The sequence below is a fragment of the Micropterus dolomieu genome, linkage group LG09 (assembly GCF_021292245.1).
Source record: "Micropterus dolomieu isolate WLL.071019.BEF.003 ecotype Adirondacks linkage group LG09, ASM2129224v1, whole genome shotgun sequence".
NCBI classification, from domain to species: domain Eukaryota; kingdom Metazoa; phylum Chordata; class Actinopteri; order Centrarchiformes; family Centrarchidae; genus Micropterus; species Micropterus dolomieu.
Genome location: NC_060158.1, coordinates 19,427,007 through 19,447,085, shown reverse-complemented (window position 1 = coordinate 19,447,085; position 20,079 = coordinate 19,427,007). Strand labels below are relative to the sequence as shown.

The window sequence follows — 20,079 nt, the reverse complement described above, 5'->3', positions numbered from 1 at the left end:
GTTTCTTGCCAATTAGCAAATGTTAGCATGTTATTACGCTAAATTACAAAAGTAAACATGGTAAGGAGATCAAAAGCTCCAGATCATCTACAAAACGGACCTTGTTGAAAGATTTTTGTCCAAGGTCAAGAGTGACCTTTGAACCTAAATATTTTCAACATTTTCTTTGACAGCAATATACAGCAGAGTTGTATACCAACTTTGTAGTGTGTACACACACACACACACACATACACACACCAAAAAAGACACAAGAACTTCAGTGTGTAGCAAGAGCGATGTCGTTTAATTGGTCTTGAGTTAATTATGCTGAATGGGCAGCTAGAGGGACATTATGTGCGCTGCTTTACATGGCTTCCACAGGACACGAGTACAACTCAGTTGTAATGTGAGAAATGAAAACTGTCAATTATCACATTAAAATGTCCACATTGGAATCAATTTAAAAACAAAAAAGGAACAAAATGACTTCTTCCATAATTTAATTATTTGTATTCAGAAAATGAAAGGTCTGAGGGTTAAAAATATGTTCTTAAAAAGTAAAAAAAAAAAGCTAACAAAAAGGATAAGATCACAGACTCAGGTTTTGTTTGGTTGAGAGGAGAATAATGGTCAGAGGCACTGGGGGAGAAAGCTGCCCTTGACAACTGACAGGAGGGCTTCATCTTTTCCTTTGAGTATCAGAGAAGAGCGCTTCCTCTGTAAGGACAGACATAACACAGGCAGAGGTATGGCCAGATCCCCACATTCAGAAGAAAAAGGGTATCACACTCCCAATCATTACAGTAAGCTCATGAGGAGAGAGTCCTCCCCTGTGGAAAAAAATTGCAGTCTGAGGTCCAACTGTTCAGAGTAATCATGTAGTGACAGGGTACGAAGTTCACTGGCGCCCTCTCTGCGTAGAGCAGGGCGCTACAATTAAATAGCATGAGTGACAGGACCCAGCGAAACGAGGAGACAGGCATTAGGTAGATGAGATAGCATATAGCATCAGCTCAGATAGGACTGAAGTGGCACAGATGACAGGTAAAGAAACAGAGTATAAGGTATTTGTGACTCGAAGGGTCACAGTCCACATGTGCAATTTTTAGCTGACAGCAGCTCCGGCGGCACTCCACCAAAAAACTGAAGATTCCAACCTCTGATCTTAAGTGATTTCCTTTGGATCACATCCTCTGAATGGGATATCATACAGGTATAAGAGGAGGAGTAGGAGGGGTGATTTGCTTGTTCACAGGTCGTTCGGGTTGACGATGGTAAAGTCAGAGTCCTTGCTGTGGGTGGAGCCTTCGTCTGGGCTGGAGGAGCCAGATGTGATGCCTGCCGTCAGGGGGTCATGGAAGGTCCCGGCAGCGCCCTCGGGCTCCATTCGCACCAAGCCACGCCCTCGTCTGATCGGAGGGGTGCGTTCGGCTGCAGCCCTTCCTCCTCCTCCTCCTCCCCCCCCCTCAGCAGCCTGCAGGTCTTCATCCTGGGACACAAGGATATAGTCATCCCAGTTCTTACCCTCGGAGCCCAAGGAAGACGCCACCTGTACATAAGACATGGTGAGAGGCGTCAATTGGACAGGACAGTCCTTAATCTAGTGCAGTCTGATGAAGTGGCAGCAGAAGATGTGTGTATATAAACCAGGGCTGTTTAACCACCGTCTGCTGCTTGTTTGGCCCTAAAGCTCAATGTATTCAAATGCAACAACACTCTAGGGAACAGAGTTGCTGCATTACGCAGCATCATTCTGGGTTTGATTCATTCCTAATGGGATAGCCTTAGTGTCACATGGCCTAATCTCACAAAGAATACAATTCCGGAACAAACATTGGATCATTTTTGCACACAGGGTAGAATTCAGTGCCATGAAAATGATTGGATTTAAAGATACTGAACACTGGATCAAAAGGTCAAAAACTAATCCTGTCTGACCTGAGTGTTTTAGTTACAGGTTTTTTTCAATTGCTAACATGGATTGGTCAAAAGTGAAGCTACCTTTTCAAAACTTTTCATACAGTCTGCGTTACAGTTAATCAGTTAAACTCACCTCCAAAAGTCAGTCAAACACTTCATACATGTCTCCAAACAAAGTTGTTCAAAACAGTGGCAACAATTCTCACTCAGAAAGCATTCATCGTCACTCACAACTGACCTAAAAAACACTAACAGAGAGCATTACATAAATGATGATCCTTTAGCTCTGAATTCTAAATGATTTTTTCACATAAATCAGTAATTATTTTTATAATAATAATAATTTTATTGACTGTACTGAAGTATATGTAGCAAATATAAATCGGCAATTTCCTTCAATATCCTTTTGTTTTTTATCTTTGCATATAGTAACAAAAAAAAAAAAAAAATCTTCAAATTCCAGGGTTGCAATAACAAAAAACACACACGCAAAAAAACATCAAGTATCTTCTGGAATGTCTAATCCAACCCTACCTCTCTTCTTTTCCCACCAACCAGTCTTCCTTGATCTCTGTTCTAAAGCCGTCCCCCTTTTGTCTGTTTGGTAACAAGACTAAACAAAGGACACTTGGGTAGGCTTTGAGCTGAAATCAGTTTTGGAATGATGAAATATTATATATATATATACATACACACACACACACACACACACACACACATATATCCATCTCTGTTTAGAATGTGTTTTTAACACAGTGTGTTAGCATTTCAAAAAATGTGCTGAAAATAGATATTGTTTTGCAGGTGCTAGAGTAGTAATGAGAGAAGAGTTCATGGATTTTGGAGGACATGGTCATTGAATGGGTTTTGTGTGAATGCAATGAAAAAGGATTCACAGTTGTGTTGATACACACTTGTGTTTCGCTGACTGTGTGAAGAGTTTTGACAATATGACTTCAGATTTAACCAATGTGTGTTAGTAACTGAAAAAAGCTGTAATACCAACACAAGCGCTGACAGTGCAAAGCTCTAATTCCAGCAGCCTAAAAGAGGACTGATCAACAATTAACCTGCTGTTCAGGTGGGGTCATTGCTTGCTCCTCCTCTTCTTCTTTCTCATCCGTGCTCACACTCCCGTCAAGATCAGAGTCCCGGCACCGCCTGTTGTTTTCTTGTTGTGGGTGGTCACTGAGGTGATTGTTGGCGTTCAGAGCAGTTTCAGCAGCTGCTGTTAAGGTGTAGTGATCGTCAGCGATGGTGATCTCCTCGTTCTCTTCTGCCTCCAGCTGGCTTTGGTTGAAGCGCAGCGATCCCTTAAGGATGTCTTTGATCTGACAGGATACGGAGCAACAATGTTACAGAAACAGACAGACAAACACACATATCGAGAGTTTAATTACAAAAACATATCACAAACATTAACATGTACTCAGCATGCATGCTCAGACTCACCTGTTTGAGTCCCGCCAGGGAAACCAGGACCTCATCCTCTTTCTCCAGGTGCTCTTGGAGAATCACTTCCTGGATTTTACCTGTGGATACATAATAAGCAGTCACTCACTGAGATATATAACAAGCCACACAATTCCCTCAATCAGTTTTTTGTAATAAATTGCAACCATGCATTTTGGAACCTAGAGCTGAGTCCCAACAACCCCAAATATTTTACCAAGAGCACTATATTGTCTCTTTAGTTTAGTAAGTGATTGAAATTTGATATTTTGTTTCACTACCAGACTTCCCACAATTGAGCAAAATTTGTTGTGTCCAAAGCATATGCATTCATTTCTTGTTTAAAACACTGTGCTGGACAAACACAGGATAGACAAATAAACTGAAAAATGTCTATGAAAAGACAAAAGAAAAGCACAGTTAAGTGAAATGAACAGAAATAAAAAAAATAGTCGAAAATAAATAAATATTTAAGCAAATAACACAGGCATAAATGTTTGATTTAATTAATGTGAATCATAAACTTCAAATAAATTTGCACTTATTCTTTCTATTAAAAAGGGGCTATATGTAGTTTTTCCAATGAAATCGCTTATTAAAAAAATCATATATTCACTTTTTTTTGTCAATTGGCTGTAGCCTCACTTACAAATGAAGCACACACCTGTTTTATCGGTTACTTACAACAGCCGCTATTCTGCCTTTAATGTGAGGACACCGCGTCAGGATGTAGCCCTGTGCCTGCTCCTGAGCCTCTCTCCGACTACAGCAACAACGCCGCAGCTAACTAATGCAGTCCACTAACTCCACAAAACAACCGGCTCCCAGCACATCACAGACTCCAACACAGACTCTAATATAAACTCCATGTAAGGATACAAAACAACAGTAAAGGTTTATGCGCTGGAGTCCCTCAGGCCAAAAAGAATCCAATGATGTCCGGTGAAAACAATAACAATAAACTCACCGGCTAACGCCGACCACTTGCTACTGTTATCCGGTACAAACACTATAGTTGAACGTTATGACTTCCACATAACTAACGCGACCCATATTACTATCCAGTGTACCACCGATATTATGTCAAAGTGTTTTAGATTGCAAGAAATGATGTAACGGTACAAAGAAAATGTGGAGCGATTTGTTTATACTAGCCCACAGTAATGCAAGGCAGGGTCAGCTAGCTAGGTTAGCATGGATCCACCTCTCAGTCACTATAACTTACGTGACCCACATGATAGACAACACTGCAACATAATGCACCGGACAACAACACAGTAGAAGACCCATCCACTACAGTAATCATCTAAAACATTTAGCTGTATTGACATTGTTGAGCCTCCAGTGAAAGTTACACAGACTTACTTGAGTTTACAGCATGTTGTGTGATGCTGTCTCCCTGTCTGTCTATAGCTGCTGTCACACTGCCTTATTTTCCAGGAGTATTGTGCCAGTATGCCGGCTTGCTGCCCTGTATGAGCTGGAAACGTTGAAGTAACAGAGCCTGAATATGTGAAAAGCACAGCCGCACGCCGGTGTTTCCTAATCTACTGCGGGATCTCTGAATGAAAGCAGTTGTGTTTCGGATTATGCTCAATCATGAGTTCAAGCAAGCATGCGTGCTAGCTCACACCTGGTTGCAATCATAAAACCACACTGCTAGTAGCTGCTGAAAACTACATATTACTACCCCTTTAAGCTATTTATTTTGTTGAGAAAGAGGGACTGAAAAAAGATTTTACTTAATTTTACTCGTGCATATTTGTTAAAATTAGTTAATTATTTTGAATTTTCTACCTAAGATATGTTAAGACTGTCTGGCAAGGGGTTGTCATGTTCTGACCATAAAGAATAGTTTAAAACCACAATTAACTATCTGGTTTCTTCAACTTTCACTTTGACATTTATCATGATAAGTATTGACATTTTTGGCCATGTCGCCCAGCCAAATGTTCAAAGATTTTTAAATTTTGTTTTAGATGCTGAACATTAGCATGGACATTTGACCACATGCTTCTAGTGTACTCACAGATGTGACTGTTCATCATCTTGGCACAGTATTTGCTCATGGCCTCCAGGTCATTGATCTGGCCCTGCAGGAATGATACCTGGGCTTCTAGGTCCTCCTCCTGTTGACAACACACAAAGACAGATCAGAAGAAATAAATTAAAGCTGGGGGGAAAAAAGGGAGCTTGGTAACAGAGGCCAAAGAAAAGGATTAGAAACCCGAGACAAACAGAGAAAAAGACAGACGCAAAGACATGTAGGCAGTCTGACAGCCTGAAAAAAGAAAGGTTACTAGAACAGACAGCAGGTCGAGCAAGCAGCTCACCATCTCTTTCTTGCCCATGGACTTGCTGTGGGAGCGAGAGCGACTGATGTTGAAGAAGGAGTCTTTTTTAGTGGCAGAGAGGGGCGGAGATGAAGTGCTGACATCGCTGCCTCTGGAGGGGGGAAGAGGCGGGGAGGCGGTGGACTGACCTCGCCCACCAGAGAGGCTTTCTATGCTGGGAGAGGAGCTGACCGTCCTGGAGCTTTGGCCTGAGAAAGGGACAGAAAGAGAGCGAGGTGGAGGACAGACGACAAAATATTCAATGTAATAACAATGTGCACAACTTACAATCAAAATAATCTAAATATATGATCTTAAAACCTTATGTACTCATACAACAGCATAATACTGCTTGAGCATGGATGTTCATTCCTGACCTTGGGATAAGTATGTCTGATAAAATAATTTCAACTGCCACCTACTACTTTTGAGGCCCTTCGCTGATGAAGACCACGAGATGTGGTTAACAGTTTAAAAAGTTAGTAAGTGGACCTTAAGTAAAAAATTTTGTCACATAATGCTACTGTTTAGGAAGGTTAAAGAAGAGGCACAATGCTATAACTGTCTATATATCTTCATCTCTCTAGAAATAATGAGATGTTATGTTACATTCTTTTAGTATCTCATACTTAAATTAAGGAGTAGAAAGGTTTAACAAGAATCTGAAGCCTCGACTTTGCAATTGGAATAATAATAGAAATTGGTAATGTATAAATTAACCTATTAAATATGCATGAAAATGATGCATTAATAAACTCAGTTAAAAAAGGTAATTAAAATAGCCACTTAATAACCATGTCCTTATTCTGTCTTTAAATTATGAATTAATACCCGAATCTTATAATGTAATAGCAAAATTAATGTAACTTTTTAAACTTTCTTTTTGGAATTCCATTTACCTATGTTGTCCATCTATCACACAGGTATGTTTTGTGATCGTCTCTAATTCCACACACACACACACACACACACACACACACACACACACCCCCAGGAGCTCTCATTGGCCAGCTGTTTTGTGTATAGTTAGACCAATCAGTGCTCATGATGCTGCCCTGTGAATGATGTTAATTCACGTTTCATTTAAATACAAATTTAATGAATTAATTTATTATTTCCTTTTTACAAATATGATTTTTTAAAAGTGATTATAGTTCAACGCTGTATAGGCAAACATCAGGGCAAAGAAAACAAGCGAACTTGCAAATACATGACACACAACAACATTTACAGCCTCTGTGACTTAGAAACAAAGTGCACACAGCAAGCTCCTGAGCACATGTTCAAAACAATGCTGACAGCAGATGCCACAACACATCCATGATATTCATGCCATCAACTTAATTTCCACCGATGTAGCTATCTGTGATCTCCCTCTGCTGGTTAAAATGCACTCTTACATTCTCTGGACTCCAATGTCCATTTACTCTACCCAACTAGCATCTAATTAAGAAACAGGAACAGATGACCGAACAGTGAATGCCAAACTTTGTGTGCAGACATGCAACAGCAGTGACGCAAGCATGGACAAACAGGGGGCGTGTCACACAAGCGGTGGCCATGGTAGCATTTACCTTGTGTGTCAGAGTGAGTCTGGGCTGGGAGAGAGACCTCAGACACTCCACCTGAAACTACATCTAACAGACAGGAGAGTCAAAGCGGTGTGTACTGGTGTAAATCTGTACATGCACCTAATTTAGCAGTTACATAACAGCCAACAGAAATGCACAAATCAGTCGTTGGTAAGTAAGAAGCGTCATCTGTGTCTGTCCTGCTGCTCACCTTTGCTGAGGTGGACAGGCATGCTCTCCGACTTGAGCAGGCGGTAGTGCTGACTATGGGCGTGGCCCTGGGTCTGTGGAGGGGCATGGCCCGATGGGGGCTCAGCCAGTGGGTGAGGCAAGGTGGGCGCAGGCACCGAAGCAGGCGAAGTTGAGGAGGAGGAAGAGGAAGAGTGTACCTCACTGTTAATGGGTGAGACACCGCTGGACCCGCCCGATATGGCCGGAGCGATGAGCTTCCTGCCAAAGCTCAGCAGGCTGCTGGAGACCTTGTTGATGTTGAGGGGGGCATTTTTTGTATTGGAACCAGAGCTGAAACGAAAAGGGTATGTTGAGGTGAATAAGAAACAACAGCCTACAGACAGCAATACCTGTGGTTTTTGCATATTTTAGACCTTTTTTTCTAAAAACGGTGGATCCTAGTTACTGCTTATCTTCCAAACCACACTTCAAGAGTTTTGATTTCTTTCCTTTCCAGAATGAAGCTCAACTTGCAGAGACATGAAACTAGAGTGAATAGAATCCACCACAGTGAACAATTCAGCACCTTTATGTTTTGGGTAAAGCTGTTGCAGTAGCAAAATAACAATGGACACTTCAACAAGAGAGATTTAAGAGCTGGCTGTCCTAAGGTATAGCATTCTTAAGCTCTGTTATCAGAATATCAATCTCAGATGACAAACTAAAAGAAGACATGGACACAGCTTTAAAAAAAAAAAAAAAAGGATTGTGAAATGGATCACTTCTTGCATTAAGGAGATCTTGAACCTCACAGCATTCAGTTCTTCTATGTGCTAACAAGACCAGTTTTTAAAGCTGTTCCTACTTGTAGCTGAACTGCCGCGCACAATAACATAACTTTGACATAAAAAAAGTGTTCACTGTGATGCACTGCCAATCTCACGCAATTTTCAAGTCTCTGTATTTTCATTGGTAGCAAAATTAAATGGAAGCTGGTTCAAAATTGGGTGTTAAGACTCAAGTACCTTCAGAATGGTGTTCTCTTTATTGACAAAGAAGAAGAGTGACATGCCTGGAGATTCATACAAACAAACAAGCTCCACCTTGAGCTTGTTTGTTTGTTTGTATGAATTGCTCATATGTACTGACTCAGAAAACTTCAAGCCACACTTTTGTGCTGCTGTAAATTGAAGCAAACCACAATCTCTGCTCCCTGTGAAGCCACTTCAGAAGTCTGCAAGGGGATGAGTGTTTCATACTCAAAGTGATGCTCCACCCAAAGTCTTTTAAGATAAGACTGGACAATTTTCTGACTGAGAGAAGTGTGTGTGTATGTGTTTTACCGTGTCTTGTTCATCAGGTCAGCCCCCCGTGTTTTGTAATAATCCAGGTTCTGCTGGAACTGGTAGTTGACTGGTCGTGGGTTGTTCTACAAGAGGAGGGACAGAATAAACAATTTTTGTGTTAGCAAATTTACAAGTCAGGAAAAATGTCTGTGGTGTGCGTGATAAACATGAGACACGTCAACCTAAAATCTGCGCATTTCTGCCAGTGTGTGTGCACGCATGACTACGTAAACAAACAAACGCGTTGCTGGATGTTTCTGAGTCAGTACATATGAGCAACAAGCCTCTTTTCACACCCTCTTATTAGGGATGATGCCCCCCCAGGTGTAACTGTGATGTGGACGTGCTGTGACATGGTCATTCACCTGGGGGAAACACTGTCATGTTGGATAAGCACCTTCATGGATTTTCATTCCAGGAGAGTAGCGGACAGGGGTGTGGCGAGTTGTTGTGTTTTACCGTACGGGTCAGTGTTTGGAGTAGGAATAGAAGATGGTTTGTACCGGGACAGTGAGGCGTTAGCTAAGGTCAAAGAACCGGCAACGTCAGATGTAACATACAAAAATTATCCTTCTGTGTGTGAGGAGAAGTAAGAGAGAGTGACAGAAAACAAGGCCTCTGATTTAGTGTGTGTGTGTGTGACAGAGAGAGAAAGAAGAAAAAATATGCAGAGGGCTGCGAGATATGGCGAAATATATTACAATACTAATTTATGCTGCTACATCCTGAATACATATTTTTGCACTTGTGCTACCTTAGTTCATGTGTAAATGTGCCAGAGTTCTAAAGATGTCAACACGGTCTTGTTTGCACTCTCACTGACTTGCAATCACAACGGTCTAACACTACAAATAATTATTACATCATTGTAACTACCACCAGTAGCCACTACAGTTACACAGTAACAATTATAAGAACAAAAGTGTTGTCATGTATAGACTCCAGTGTCAGGGCGGTTCCCCCTTTAACACTGGACCATTTCACAGTTTTTCCACTGCATTTAAATTCATGATTAGCAATAATGTTTTTTTGGGCAAAAAGGCTCAACAAACTGTCATCTAGCTGAAATCAAAAAGCCAGTTTCTACTCGACAAGACACTGGTGCCGAACAGACCTTTTGTAGCACATACCAATGCTGATACACAACCTCAGGTCAAGAGTGTAAATTAATTTGTATTTTGAGGTCTGTCTTGTTCCCTCTGTGTATATATACCAATGTATTATGGGAGAATATTTCTTAAGGTGTTTTTCCTGGTGAGCTGTGATGTGATGTTTCATAGTCATCTTGCAGAATTTTTCACTTCTCACTTTCTGGTCACGGTGTGCTTCCTTTTTGTGAGGCATTGTCAGTAAAACAGTCCAACAATGTATTAGTGATCTGTGACGTTCTCGACCTTGATCTCTAATATTATTTAAATGTTGCGGGTTTTAACAGGATTTAAAAAGCTTTATTCACGTGTTACATACTGTCTATAGAGTCTTTCTCATCACATGTAAATATTAAAATGCACTATTTATATCTGTGCAACTTCCTCTTTCTTATTAACTGGTTCATTGACTGCACCTGCGCTTCATGCGTTTACTGCAAGTGCCTTAAAATGCCTGACGTGTAAACACTGACATGTGAGGAACTGAAACATTTGCCAATTTTAAACACACCTAAGCATTTTTTCACAGTGCAAAAAGACTTTTTGGTTTACGTTACATGACTGTTGTTCGAGGATTTTAAGCCAGTGTTTTGGGTTTCACTTCTGCATATCTCCTCCTACCTCTGCAGAAAACAAGGGAAATTATTGTGTCATCACAGTAACCCTTCTCTGCTATAAGTACTGAATAAAAGAAGAAAGAGTAGGAACATTCAGCCAAAAAACTAAAGCTCCAGGAAAACTTTTTCATTTTATGTGGAACATTTCTCCCTTTCCCTTCTCCATTTTAACTTGTGACTGGCCAGTCATGATGAAAGTGCTTAATGTACCACGCCGGGAGTTTCAGGGTAAATGAAGAGTAACCAGCTCAAACATTACCAGTAAACTACACAGCTGTTGATCTTGAACTGAATCAACATGTATAATCATTTTCCAATTAATTAGGCTAGTGTGGCTTACTCTGGGATCTCGGAGGAAAAGAGCCTTTTGCAGCAGAGAGTTGATGTCTCCTAATGGAGGGTAATGCATTAGCAGGCCCAGGCAGGTTTGGAAGTTACTAGCAATGACTGAAAGACAGAAAAACAAATGCAGTATTAGTGATGCTGTGCACGGATTAGACATCTAACCTCAGAATCCATTAAAAGATAGTTACATTTGCACTGTGTCAAGTGGGACATGTTTCAGAGTTAACTAGTATCTCCTGGTTAGTTTGAAAAATGTGATCTTTAGGTTTTAGCATGTTTAAGCAAGACACAATGTGGGACAGTCCTCCCTCTCAAACAGTGAGCTAGCTGCCTATTCAACTCATAGAGAATGCGCTCTGACTTCCAAAAACATGATTGCACATGCTTTGACAAATAGTTCCAAAGGGGAAAGAAAAAGCTTTAGAACAAGGCTGCCATACCATGAAAGCTTCGTCTTTGTTCCAAGGACACTTAACTGGAATAGCACTACAGTGCGACTGATCAACAATATCATTGTCTTTTGTGTTCAGTGTTTTTGACTTTGTAATTTAGTTTTCCTCTCATGAGTGTGCTTGGACATGAAGCTGAAAGTGCAGATTGATTGTATTGGGATTCAATGGCACTTAAACAGAGACGATGTTTGCCAACATTAGAGCTTGAAAACCATAATCCTTCCTGTATGTATGGCAACAAAGATCTACTGTATTCTATTTAAAGCAATATGACTGATTAAATGAGGTGGAGTAAATCACATTGTTACAGGTAAGTGTTTCTTATAAAATGATATACAAAGACAACACATGGCGTTATTGGATTATTTCGGTAATAAATGTAACGTACGAGCGTCTCGGATGTAGAGCAGCATGGCCACAAAGATGTAGTCCACGAGGTCTAGAGTGATGCTGTCACCAAACAGGGCGTCCCACACCACCAGTAGGTCCTGGAGCGGAAACTCACGACCGAACAGGAGGCGTACCCACCGGCTGCAGGACAGACAGAGAGATGGAGTAACTAGACTTGTGTACAGCTGCGGGTCAAGAAAAGTTAGACACAGTGAAGTAAAGGTGTAAATACTGACATGCCATAGATTTGCGGGGCAATCTCCAGCCGGTTGAGGTGCATGTGCAGTTCAACGTCATGCTTCTTCACCAGCTGGTCCTGGATGCGGTTGACTTTGGTCACTATGGCAACAGATGGCCCAGAGTCCTGGGGCCGAGCAAACGGGATGCTGGTCAGCATCTCTTCTTTACCCTGGAGCAGTAGATCATTATGTGATTAGCATTTCATCGTGCAAAAATGTATTAGCAGCATCTATGTCCATATGTCCAACATTCACCAGATAAGATGAACAGGAGCAATACTGACAGATACATGGTTTCTTTTTAGTAGTGTTGTTTTTTGCTATGAAGATACTGGAAAATTCATTAAAGTTATAAATCCTGAAGCTTTTTAGGAAATCAAATTTTTGCACTGTATTTGTAACAACGACCATAAATCAAAAATGCTTTTACAAAACAAGACAATGGTCATTTCTGTCAATTTTTTTTGACAATGAATCAGTTTGAAATATTAAAGACAGTAATGGAACAAACAGCAGCAGTCACAATGAGCTGTTAGATGAAGAGCTGCAGGCAACAGGCTGCACCCCTCCAACTTCTCTATAAGGTAACCAACTCTTCACAGTGCAATGGTGTGTGGAAAACTACTTCCATTGTGCGCAGCATAAAAACAGATCACGGTTGCAATTTTTATTGACCGCCTTTATTAAAAACAACTTGAGTTTATTTGGCTGCCCTGTAAACACATACACCAGCTGCTCTTGTTATATTTCTGACAAAGTCGATTCTCAAAGAGTGTTTGCTGTAGCACTAGCTGTTACCCTGGTAACCACGGGTGTCGTCTAATCATCTGGGACTGAAATCTTGAGGATTATAACTTGAAGTGCTAACAGCCTTACTTCAGCATCCCAAGTATAATGTCATGTCTTCTGTGCAGTCATTATAGCGCAATCAGTCAATATTGTGTTACAATTCACAATAAATTATTGTAATTTCAATGTCAAAGGCAGCTCTTCGGATCAAACTGACCTTCCTCACTTCCCTCTCAAAGCTGGAGAACCATGGCTCTGCTGTCTCCATCAGCTGTGAGAACATGGCACTATAGACAGAGTTGTGTGTGTGTGTGTGTGTGTGTGTGTGGAGAGGAGACAGAGAGAGAAATATAATGAGCAAACAAAGAGGGGACACTGTGAGATGGAAACAGGCATGTAAACCAGTTCTACATACTATTTGAAAAGTAGTGAAATAGATGAATACGAACTCTCGCCATCTGTCTGATATCAGGAGTGTACTCACTAGGCATCGTGCTCAAGGTACTCTGGGTTCAACAGACATTTCATCTCCTCACTGCAGAAAAAGAAAAGAGTTTAAAAATGAATCTTTCCCCAGTGTAATTGCAGATACATTATGGCTTCTGGCAGCAGGTCTAGCAGTGTTTATGGCGACTAAAGGGTGACAGATTCAGTTTCACAGCTATGAGGAACTGACCTGGGGCTAGCCGTCTCGCTGGCATGCTGGAAGGCTTGATGGTCACAGTGCAGCACAAACACTATGGGAGCTAGCAACTCGTGCATCCCCTACAGACAGAGGTAGACCGAGTAAAAGACATAAGAGGACAGGGGAGAGAGAAATTATGGCTCATTTGTGGTCAGTCTTTCTTTAATAGTGATGCACGAGATTTCTAATCTGTGGTGACAGGTTTAATTTGGATATTGTTAGGCACTGCCCTGCCATGTGTCACTTCCAGTTTGCAAAAAAGATGCCGTCTATTCATTCACTGGCACCTGTTACAGACACTGATAATGATTAGGTTACAACGGCATTTTGGTCTTTTGTCTGAGCTTGCTGGGTACTGAGAAACACACACACACACACACACACACACACACACACACACCTCAATCAGAGACATCAAGAGACCCATTTTCAAGGACATTTAAGAAAATACAAAGATGTCGGACTTTTACCTTCAAGCTCTGAATGAGCTGTCGTGACAATCTGTCATTCATACCTGTTTATACAATAACTGTTCATTTTCTCTGGCATAACAGAAGAGAATGTCCGTCAGCTTGGTCCTCACATCGTCATCCTGGAAGTAACGAATCTCAGGAAACCTTACGCAAACAGAAAGAAAGAAAGAAAGGAGGTGTTGAATTTCGTGCTTTCAGGTGTTAAGTTATATTTAAAAATAAAACAACATCAGGGTAGGGTACGAGATTCTAATCCAATACACGTCTTTTTGTCAAATTCAGCCAATATCTGTCCGTGTGCGTGCTGAATATAAATCCGTTGTTTATACACAGCCTTCGTATACCCCACCTTCAAAAAAACTAAATAAATAAACAGAATGATAGATATACTGACGTTCTCAACACGTCCTGTTTGATCATCCCCTTCAGCTCTTTATCTTGGAAGAACTTGTTCCACAGGCTCTGGACAGGAGAAGAACAACAATATAACAATAAAACAAACATTAGTCAGTGGGATTTTAAAACTTTTTTTATTTTTTCCAAACCGTTTCTACAACTTTTCAAAGCTATTACTCACCCAACTCCATTTTGCAGGTCGGCCCTTGACTGCTTAATAAATGACTGGTATGGTAATTACAGAAGTGACCAGCCACTATGGTGTAATTCAGCAGCTCTTTGGGCATCAAGAGTGTGTCTAAAATGTCCTGATAAGTTCTTAATTCCTTTGGAAATTTCTTCGAAAAAATATGTCTTACTTTCCTCAATAATTACTAGCTACTAACAAAGTTCTGAGACATCTAGGTAGTTGAATTGAGTTTCTAAGCAGTTATAGATTTCTTCCTTGAAAGAACTGTTCCATTTAAACCCAAGTAATGTGTTGAAATGTATCCTTACACACAGATTTTACAATTTGCATGTTCAGCTAACCTGCAGTGTACTGACCAAAAAGACTTAACTAGCAAGTATTTTAATTTAATCGAATACAATCTCTAGTTTCCCTATAATTAGTACCAAATTACATCCTTTCCAGGACATGTCCCTGGAAATTGTTGCCAACTTTTCTAGATGGCCAATGACAGCTCTAGTTTAATTTCTATGACTTGTTATTTATCCACCCATCTAATGTATATCATTTTTGTACATAACATTTGCTTTTTGTGAGTAGCACAAGGGCAACTACAACTTAAATTTTGTTATACAACCCTGTGTTTTAAAATGATACATAAATCTGTACCTTCTTATCTCTCTGTTATTATCAGTGTGGCTTTCTGAGTGCATGTCATCACCCAATCAGAAAAAATAAGCAATAAAGTAGAAGGCAAATTAATTGTGAGATGAAAATTAAATGTTAGAAAAAACAAAATTAGTTTCTGAATATTTTCTCTTTATTAACTGCCTAATCCATCATCAGTTAAATGGCTTTGTAATTTTAAAAAATCTGTTAATGAATCACCAATAAGGAATCACTGAAATATTCTATAATTATTGCAACAACACAGTTTGGAAGAAATGTATCATGGTCACACTTTACATGCAAAATGTGAAACATCTGACTAACAAAGAGAAGGCAACTGACACCACACACACTCACCCCCTCGTCCTGGGACAGCGGGTTGTTGACCACCAGGTCCTGCTGGCCTTTAGCCTTGCGAGGGTTAGTGATGTGCTGTGTCCAAAAAACAAACAAACAAAAAAAACACACAAAAAAATCCCACACAGATGTCATTAACAGCTATTCATAGATCAGCTATTTTCTAAACGGCTGCATTGCTAGAATGCATGGGACTCGAGTTTCCTTAACTATAGCAGCAAATACTGTATATATGCAATTGTAAGTTTGTTTAGTTAAAACAGTGAGTAGTGATTTAGTTCCTAAAAAATAATTAATAATAAATGAATACAATAAATAATTCAAACTGACCACCACATCACATGTTATCAAAGATTAAACCATAATGCTCCACAGACACAGAAACACAAAAGGCTATTTCGGGTGACCTTTTAACAATTTTCTCATCATGCTGAGGGAAACTACCACATGGAGGCGCTCTCACCATCTCTTTGATCTTCTCATACTGGGCTCGGAGCTCCTGAGTCTTGTTGATCCACTGATCCTTATCTTCTGGAAGAGCCTCCAGGTACAACTGCAGACAGTCAGTACACAGGTTAGCACGTGCTACCTCAACAAGAAGAGTACCTAAAGTAGTCAAAGTAAACGGGCACTTTTTTCAAAACTAAACTCCAGGCCGCTGTTTCCACCAAAGAAGGTCTGCAAGCTGCCAAAACTGCAGTCTTTTCCGCGGCAGAGAAATTGCCAAAGCCACTTTAATCAAACTCGATGGGACTGCTTGATCCATTTGGCAGTTACCTTCCAACATACGCTCCGAAAGCGACTGCTTCTCAGTCGACCATTGATGCCTGCCTGCCGGATCCTGGCCAGGTAATTACTGTTGAGGAACAAGTCGTCCCATTCTTTCCTGAGGGTGTAGGAGGGGGGAAGGAGATTTATGAGCTTCTCAACCCAAATTGGGCACAGTATTCCATCTAATGTGTCATGGCCCAAGAGTTTATGGTAAGAAAATACAGGAAACACTCACCTGTATGAGAGGAAGGTTGACTGAGACTGTGAGTAAGTGCTGCTGTCAAGAGATCCTCCTGTTAAAACACACACACACACACACACACACACACGGGGGACATGTAAACAGCCAGTACTGAGGAGAAAAGCTAGAAATCAATCATTTTTTAAAGCTTGTGAACACAGGATCATAAACAGAAACATAACCTTTGACAACTACCATAATAAGGAACTGGCCTAGTTACTGCCTCCAAATGACCCCTCAGTTATTTTTGGGGATTCTCTCTCCACCACATCTCTGTGTGGTGGAGCAAAAAAAAAAAGGGCCAGAAGCAGAGAAAGTGACGGCAGAGAGCAAAGCACCGTACTCCTCTTCGTCTTTATTGGCGGTAATAAGTCTAATTTGGCCTGCAGGTGAACATGCATTCAAGTCGGAGAGCTGTCTATCAACATTAGTTACAGGAGTAGATCATTCCACAGGGACACTCAGCATGAATATTCATCAGTTCCACAACATGCCATCCCCCAACATTCTCTCTCTCACACGTAAACATAAAAACACCCTCAGCCTGGGGCCGTCGCCAGCCACGTCTGTTGACTCACACTTCACAGTGAGCTACAAATTTATTTTTTAATATCGCTTTTCATCTAGAACTTCCAAGGTATCAAGACTCTACTCCACGCCTCGTCTACTGGTCACTCCTCTGAGTGTAAGAGTCGGTTTAATTTGCTAATATAAATCTGTGGAAGGGGCTACTGACGGGTGCTTTCACGAAGTGATATAACAAAATAACTAGAACCTGATCAAGGACCAAACAAAACAGAAGTGCTGGTATGTGTTGGTATGAGTCTAGGCACTAAATGTCTTGTATTTGAGAGTTTAAATACAAATCTAGAGAGTTGACTTACTGCTGCGGTTCTTGTTGAAATTATGAAGCGGGTCTAAGCCTGTCTCCTGCTGCTCGTCTGTCTGGAGTGGGTGGCGGGTCTCGAAATTGGGGTGCTGCATGACGGCGACCCAGCCGGACCTGGAGAAAGTAATAGGAGACCAGAGAGAAACAAACATAATTCAATCACAGGTTAGTAAAACAGAACAGCCAACAGGTCATCTAGAGTCTTGCAAAACTACTAACCAGGTATCTTCAACCAAGTCCAGTTGCTATTGACTTTAACCCTTCCTTGGATAACTATGACCTGGATGACTGAAAACCTTCACAGACATACAAACCAAAATGTAGCTCACATCACTTATGTCAAGAAAACGCCAAAAACTCCAACTGACTAACATCTATTGATAGGGAGACTGACCTTCGATCAGAGCTTGTGCTGACAGGCATCTGCTGGGGGCTCCTTGAGCAGGAGCGAGTGCTATTCTCTTTAACCTGACCTCTGACCTCTCCACACTGCAATCAGTAAAGTCCCCCTGCTACTAACATTAAAACACCCTTGAATTGTGCAATCTCTGGACTTACTGTCACAGCCTTTTGATCCTCCTCAGCCAAGACTCAAAAGAAAAAGAGGACTCTGCAAGAAGAAGAAGGAGCAATAATGAAACTCAACACCTTCAACAGACGAGGAAAATATAGAAGAGTGTTCTTAAAAGGCCAAAAATATTACCCGGTGTTGTGAAAAGGCATGTGTACCATTAATACAAATGAAAGAAGAAAACAGTTGACAGAAAAAGAAAACTAATGCACTTGTAAAAACCATCCAGTGGACTTCTACTATGTGACCTAAGATGCCTTTTAACTAGGGCTGGGCAATAAAACAATAACGATAATTACCGTGATATAGTTTTCTCAAAAACAATTTGTAACAAATGTTCAATAAATAAATAATTTTAAACACAATGTAACTGTAGAATAAAAAAGGGTAAACTCATCACTTTACATTTTAGAATGGCATTTATTTTTATAATGATGTTCATTATATACCATAGTTATTTTGAGGATCAAACTGGGACATTTAATGTAATGAATATAAAAAAAATGAATAAAATAATATATAAGACATGGCTTAATAAATATTTATAAATAGTTATCACAGTTGTGGTTCTTCACATTGTGATGATCACAAGGAGAAGTTGCTGTTTACTCACCTTTTGCATTTAACGCAAATTTGCTGCATAAAATAAAAGAGTGACACTGATTATGGCCAGTGAAGGATGGCTTAAATTAACAAGAAGCACTTGAGCTGCCTGATGCCCCGCCATGCGCACTGTGATATATTAAACATAAGCAGTAATGCTAATGAGGTCATTAAGAAGGCAAATTAATGCATTAATTAAATATTGTGATGCCAACAGACTGGTCTTCACGTAGACAATATTAACAGCGTATCTGAAGTTATTAAGGAACTATTACAGTTTCAAGATAATTTGTTGCTGCTCATAAAATGAAAATGTGTGCAGCACAGAGCTTCAGAATGTAATCAGATCATCTTCTACAGGGAGAAGCTTTGATGGTGGTATGAAGTTTCAGTAAATACTTTTGTCTTGAGTAATATCCACACACAGATAATTTCCATGCCATGCTGTGTCAAAATATACTGTTTAAAATCACAAAATCAGACAAACCCACTACCACAAGAGAGAATGCATCAACAAGCAATAAAACATGGGTAAAAAAATATTTATATTAATATCTATTAGAGCTGCATTAACCAGTTTATTGGTCCAAACATTTGCTGGTTACAGCATCTCAAATTTCAGGATTTCATGCTTTTCTTTGTCTTACATAACTGTTAATTATGTAATGTCAGCTGATTTAGGGTGCAGTGCAGTAGGGCTGGACAATAAACTGAATTTATCAAATTACCATCATTATGAAACTTTAACAGATCTAAAATTAGTCAATTTCAATAAGTAGTCTTAATCCCTTGTAACAACACCGATAATTTACAGCAACCATCCCGACATCCAACCAGACATTCAACCAGTGAGGCCACAGTCCAGTCCAGAAGGCCAGAAATGGTTATACTGGTTATACTGTAACTAATCATGACAATTATTTCAAAAGTTAGCCAACAGCAGCAAGAAAACGATGCACTGATGTAGCAATAAATAGTTAGTTCATAGTTACTACTGAAGGAGCACTTAGTCTCATAATAACATCTGCAGCAATTCTGATAATCAATTCACTGTTAAAGTCATTTATCAAGCAAAACATTTTCTGGTTCCAGCTTCTCAGATGTAGACGTGTGATACTTTAATCTGTTTTCTATGTTCATAAGTTGAGAATCTTTGAATTTTTGACTTTGACTTTTTGACAAAACAGTCTGAAGGTGTCACTTTGGGCTGTGAGAATTTGCAATGGCCTTTTTTTCACTATTTTCTAATACTTTGAAGACTAAACCATTTGTTAGCGCAAATTATCGTGATGAGTTACATCAGATATGTTGTACATCGTGAGAGGTAAATGTGACCATAATGACTTCAGCTCAAATTGCCAAGTTGAACAGCAGACAAAGACATTATTGTAATCTATATTGCAGTAGTCTGAAGGTCTTGATTATTAGTAAAAAAAATCTATACACTAACACCAATGTTTAAAATAAACAAAGCATTACAAAAAAACATCCATTAAAATC

At 40.1% G+C, this 20,079-nt stretch overlaps 1 protein-coding gene across 3 annotated transcripts in view; it reads right to left on the bottom strand.

The window, feature by feature from the left end:
• Nucleotides 1–265: 265 nt before the first annotated feature.
• tbc1d5 (TBC1 domain family, member 5) overlaps nt 266–20,079 on the bottom strand; it is a 24,188-nt gene continuing 4,374 nt past the window's right edge. The window contains exons 2-23 of one of the 3 annotated variants that reach the window (XM_046058734.1): nt 17,964–18,015; nt 17,401–17,519; nt 16,511–16,568; nt 16,282–16,390; nt 15,968–16,057; nt 15,505–15,579; nt 14,308–14,375; nt 13,955–14,057; nt 13,432–13,520; nt 13,240–13,290; nt 12,973–13,042; nt 11,964–12,136; nt 11,726–11,868; nt 10,881–10,987; nt 8,773–8,858; nt 7,470–7,780; nt 7,262–7,324; nt 5,688–5,896; nt 5,384–5,483; nt 3,355–3,434; nt 2,973–3,233; nt 266–1,531 (exon numbers count right to left, since the gene is read on the bottom strand). In XM_046058734.1, the coding sequence (XP_045914690.1) occupies nt 1,232–1,531; nt 2,973–3,233; nt 3,355–3,434; nt 5,384–5,483; nt 5,688–5,896; nt 7,262–7,324; nt 7,470–7,780; nt 8,773–8,858; nt 10,881–10,987; nt 11,726–11,868; nt 11,964–12,136; nt 12,973–13,042; nt 13,240–13,290; nt 13,432–13,520; nt 13,955–14,057; nt 14,308–14,375; nt 15,505–15,579; nt 15,968–16,057; nt 16,282–16,390; nt 16,511–16,568; nt 17,401–17,500 (2,646 nt within the window). In that variant the 5' untranslated portion in view covers nt 17,501–17,519; nt 17,964–18,015 and the 3' untranslated portion in view covers nt 266–1,231. The remainder of the gene's footprint in view (nt 1,532–2,972; nt 3,234–3,354; nt 3,435–5,383; nt 5,484–5,687; nt 5,897–7,261; nt 7,325–7,469; nt 7,781–8,772; nt 8,859–10,880; nt 10,988–11,725; nt 11,869–11,963; nt 12,137–12,972; nt 13,043–13,239; nt 13,291–13,431; nt 13,521–13,954; nt 14,058–14,307; nt 14,376–15,504; nt 15,580–15,967; nt 16,058–16,281; nt 16,391–16,510; nt 16,569–17,400; nt 17,520–17,963; nt 18,016–20,079) is intronic. The other 2 variants (XM_046058735.1, XM_046058736.1) reach the window with 2 other exon arrangements.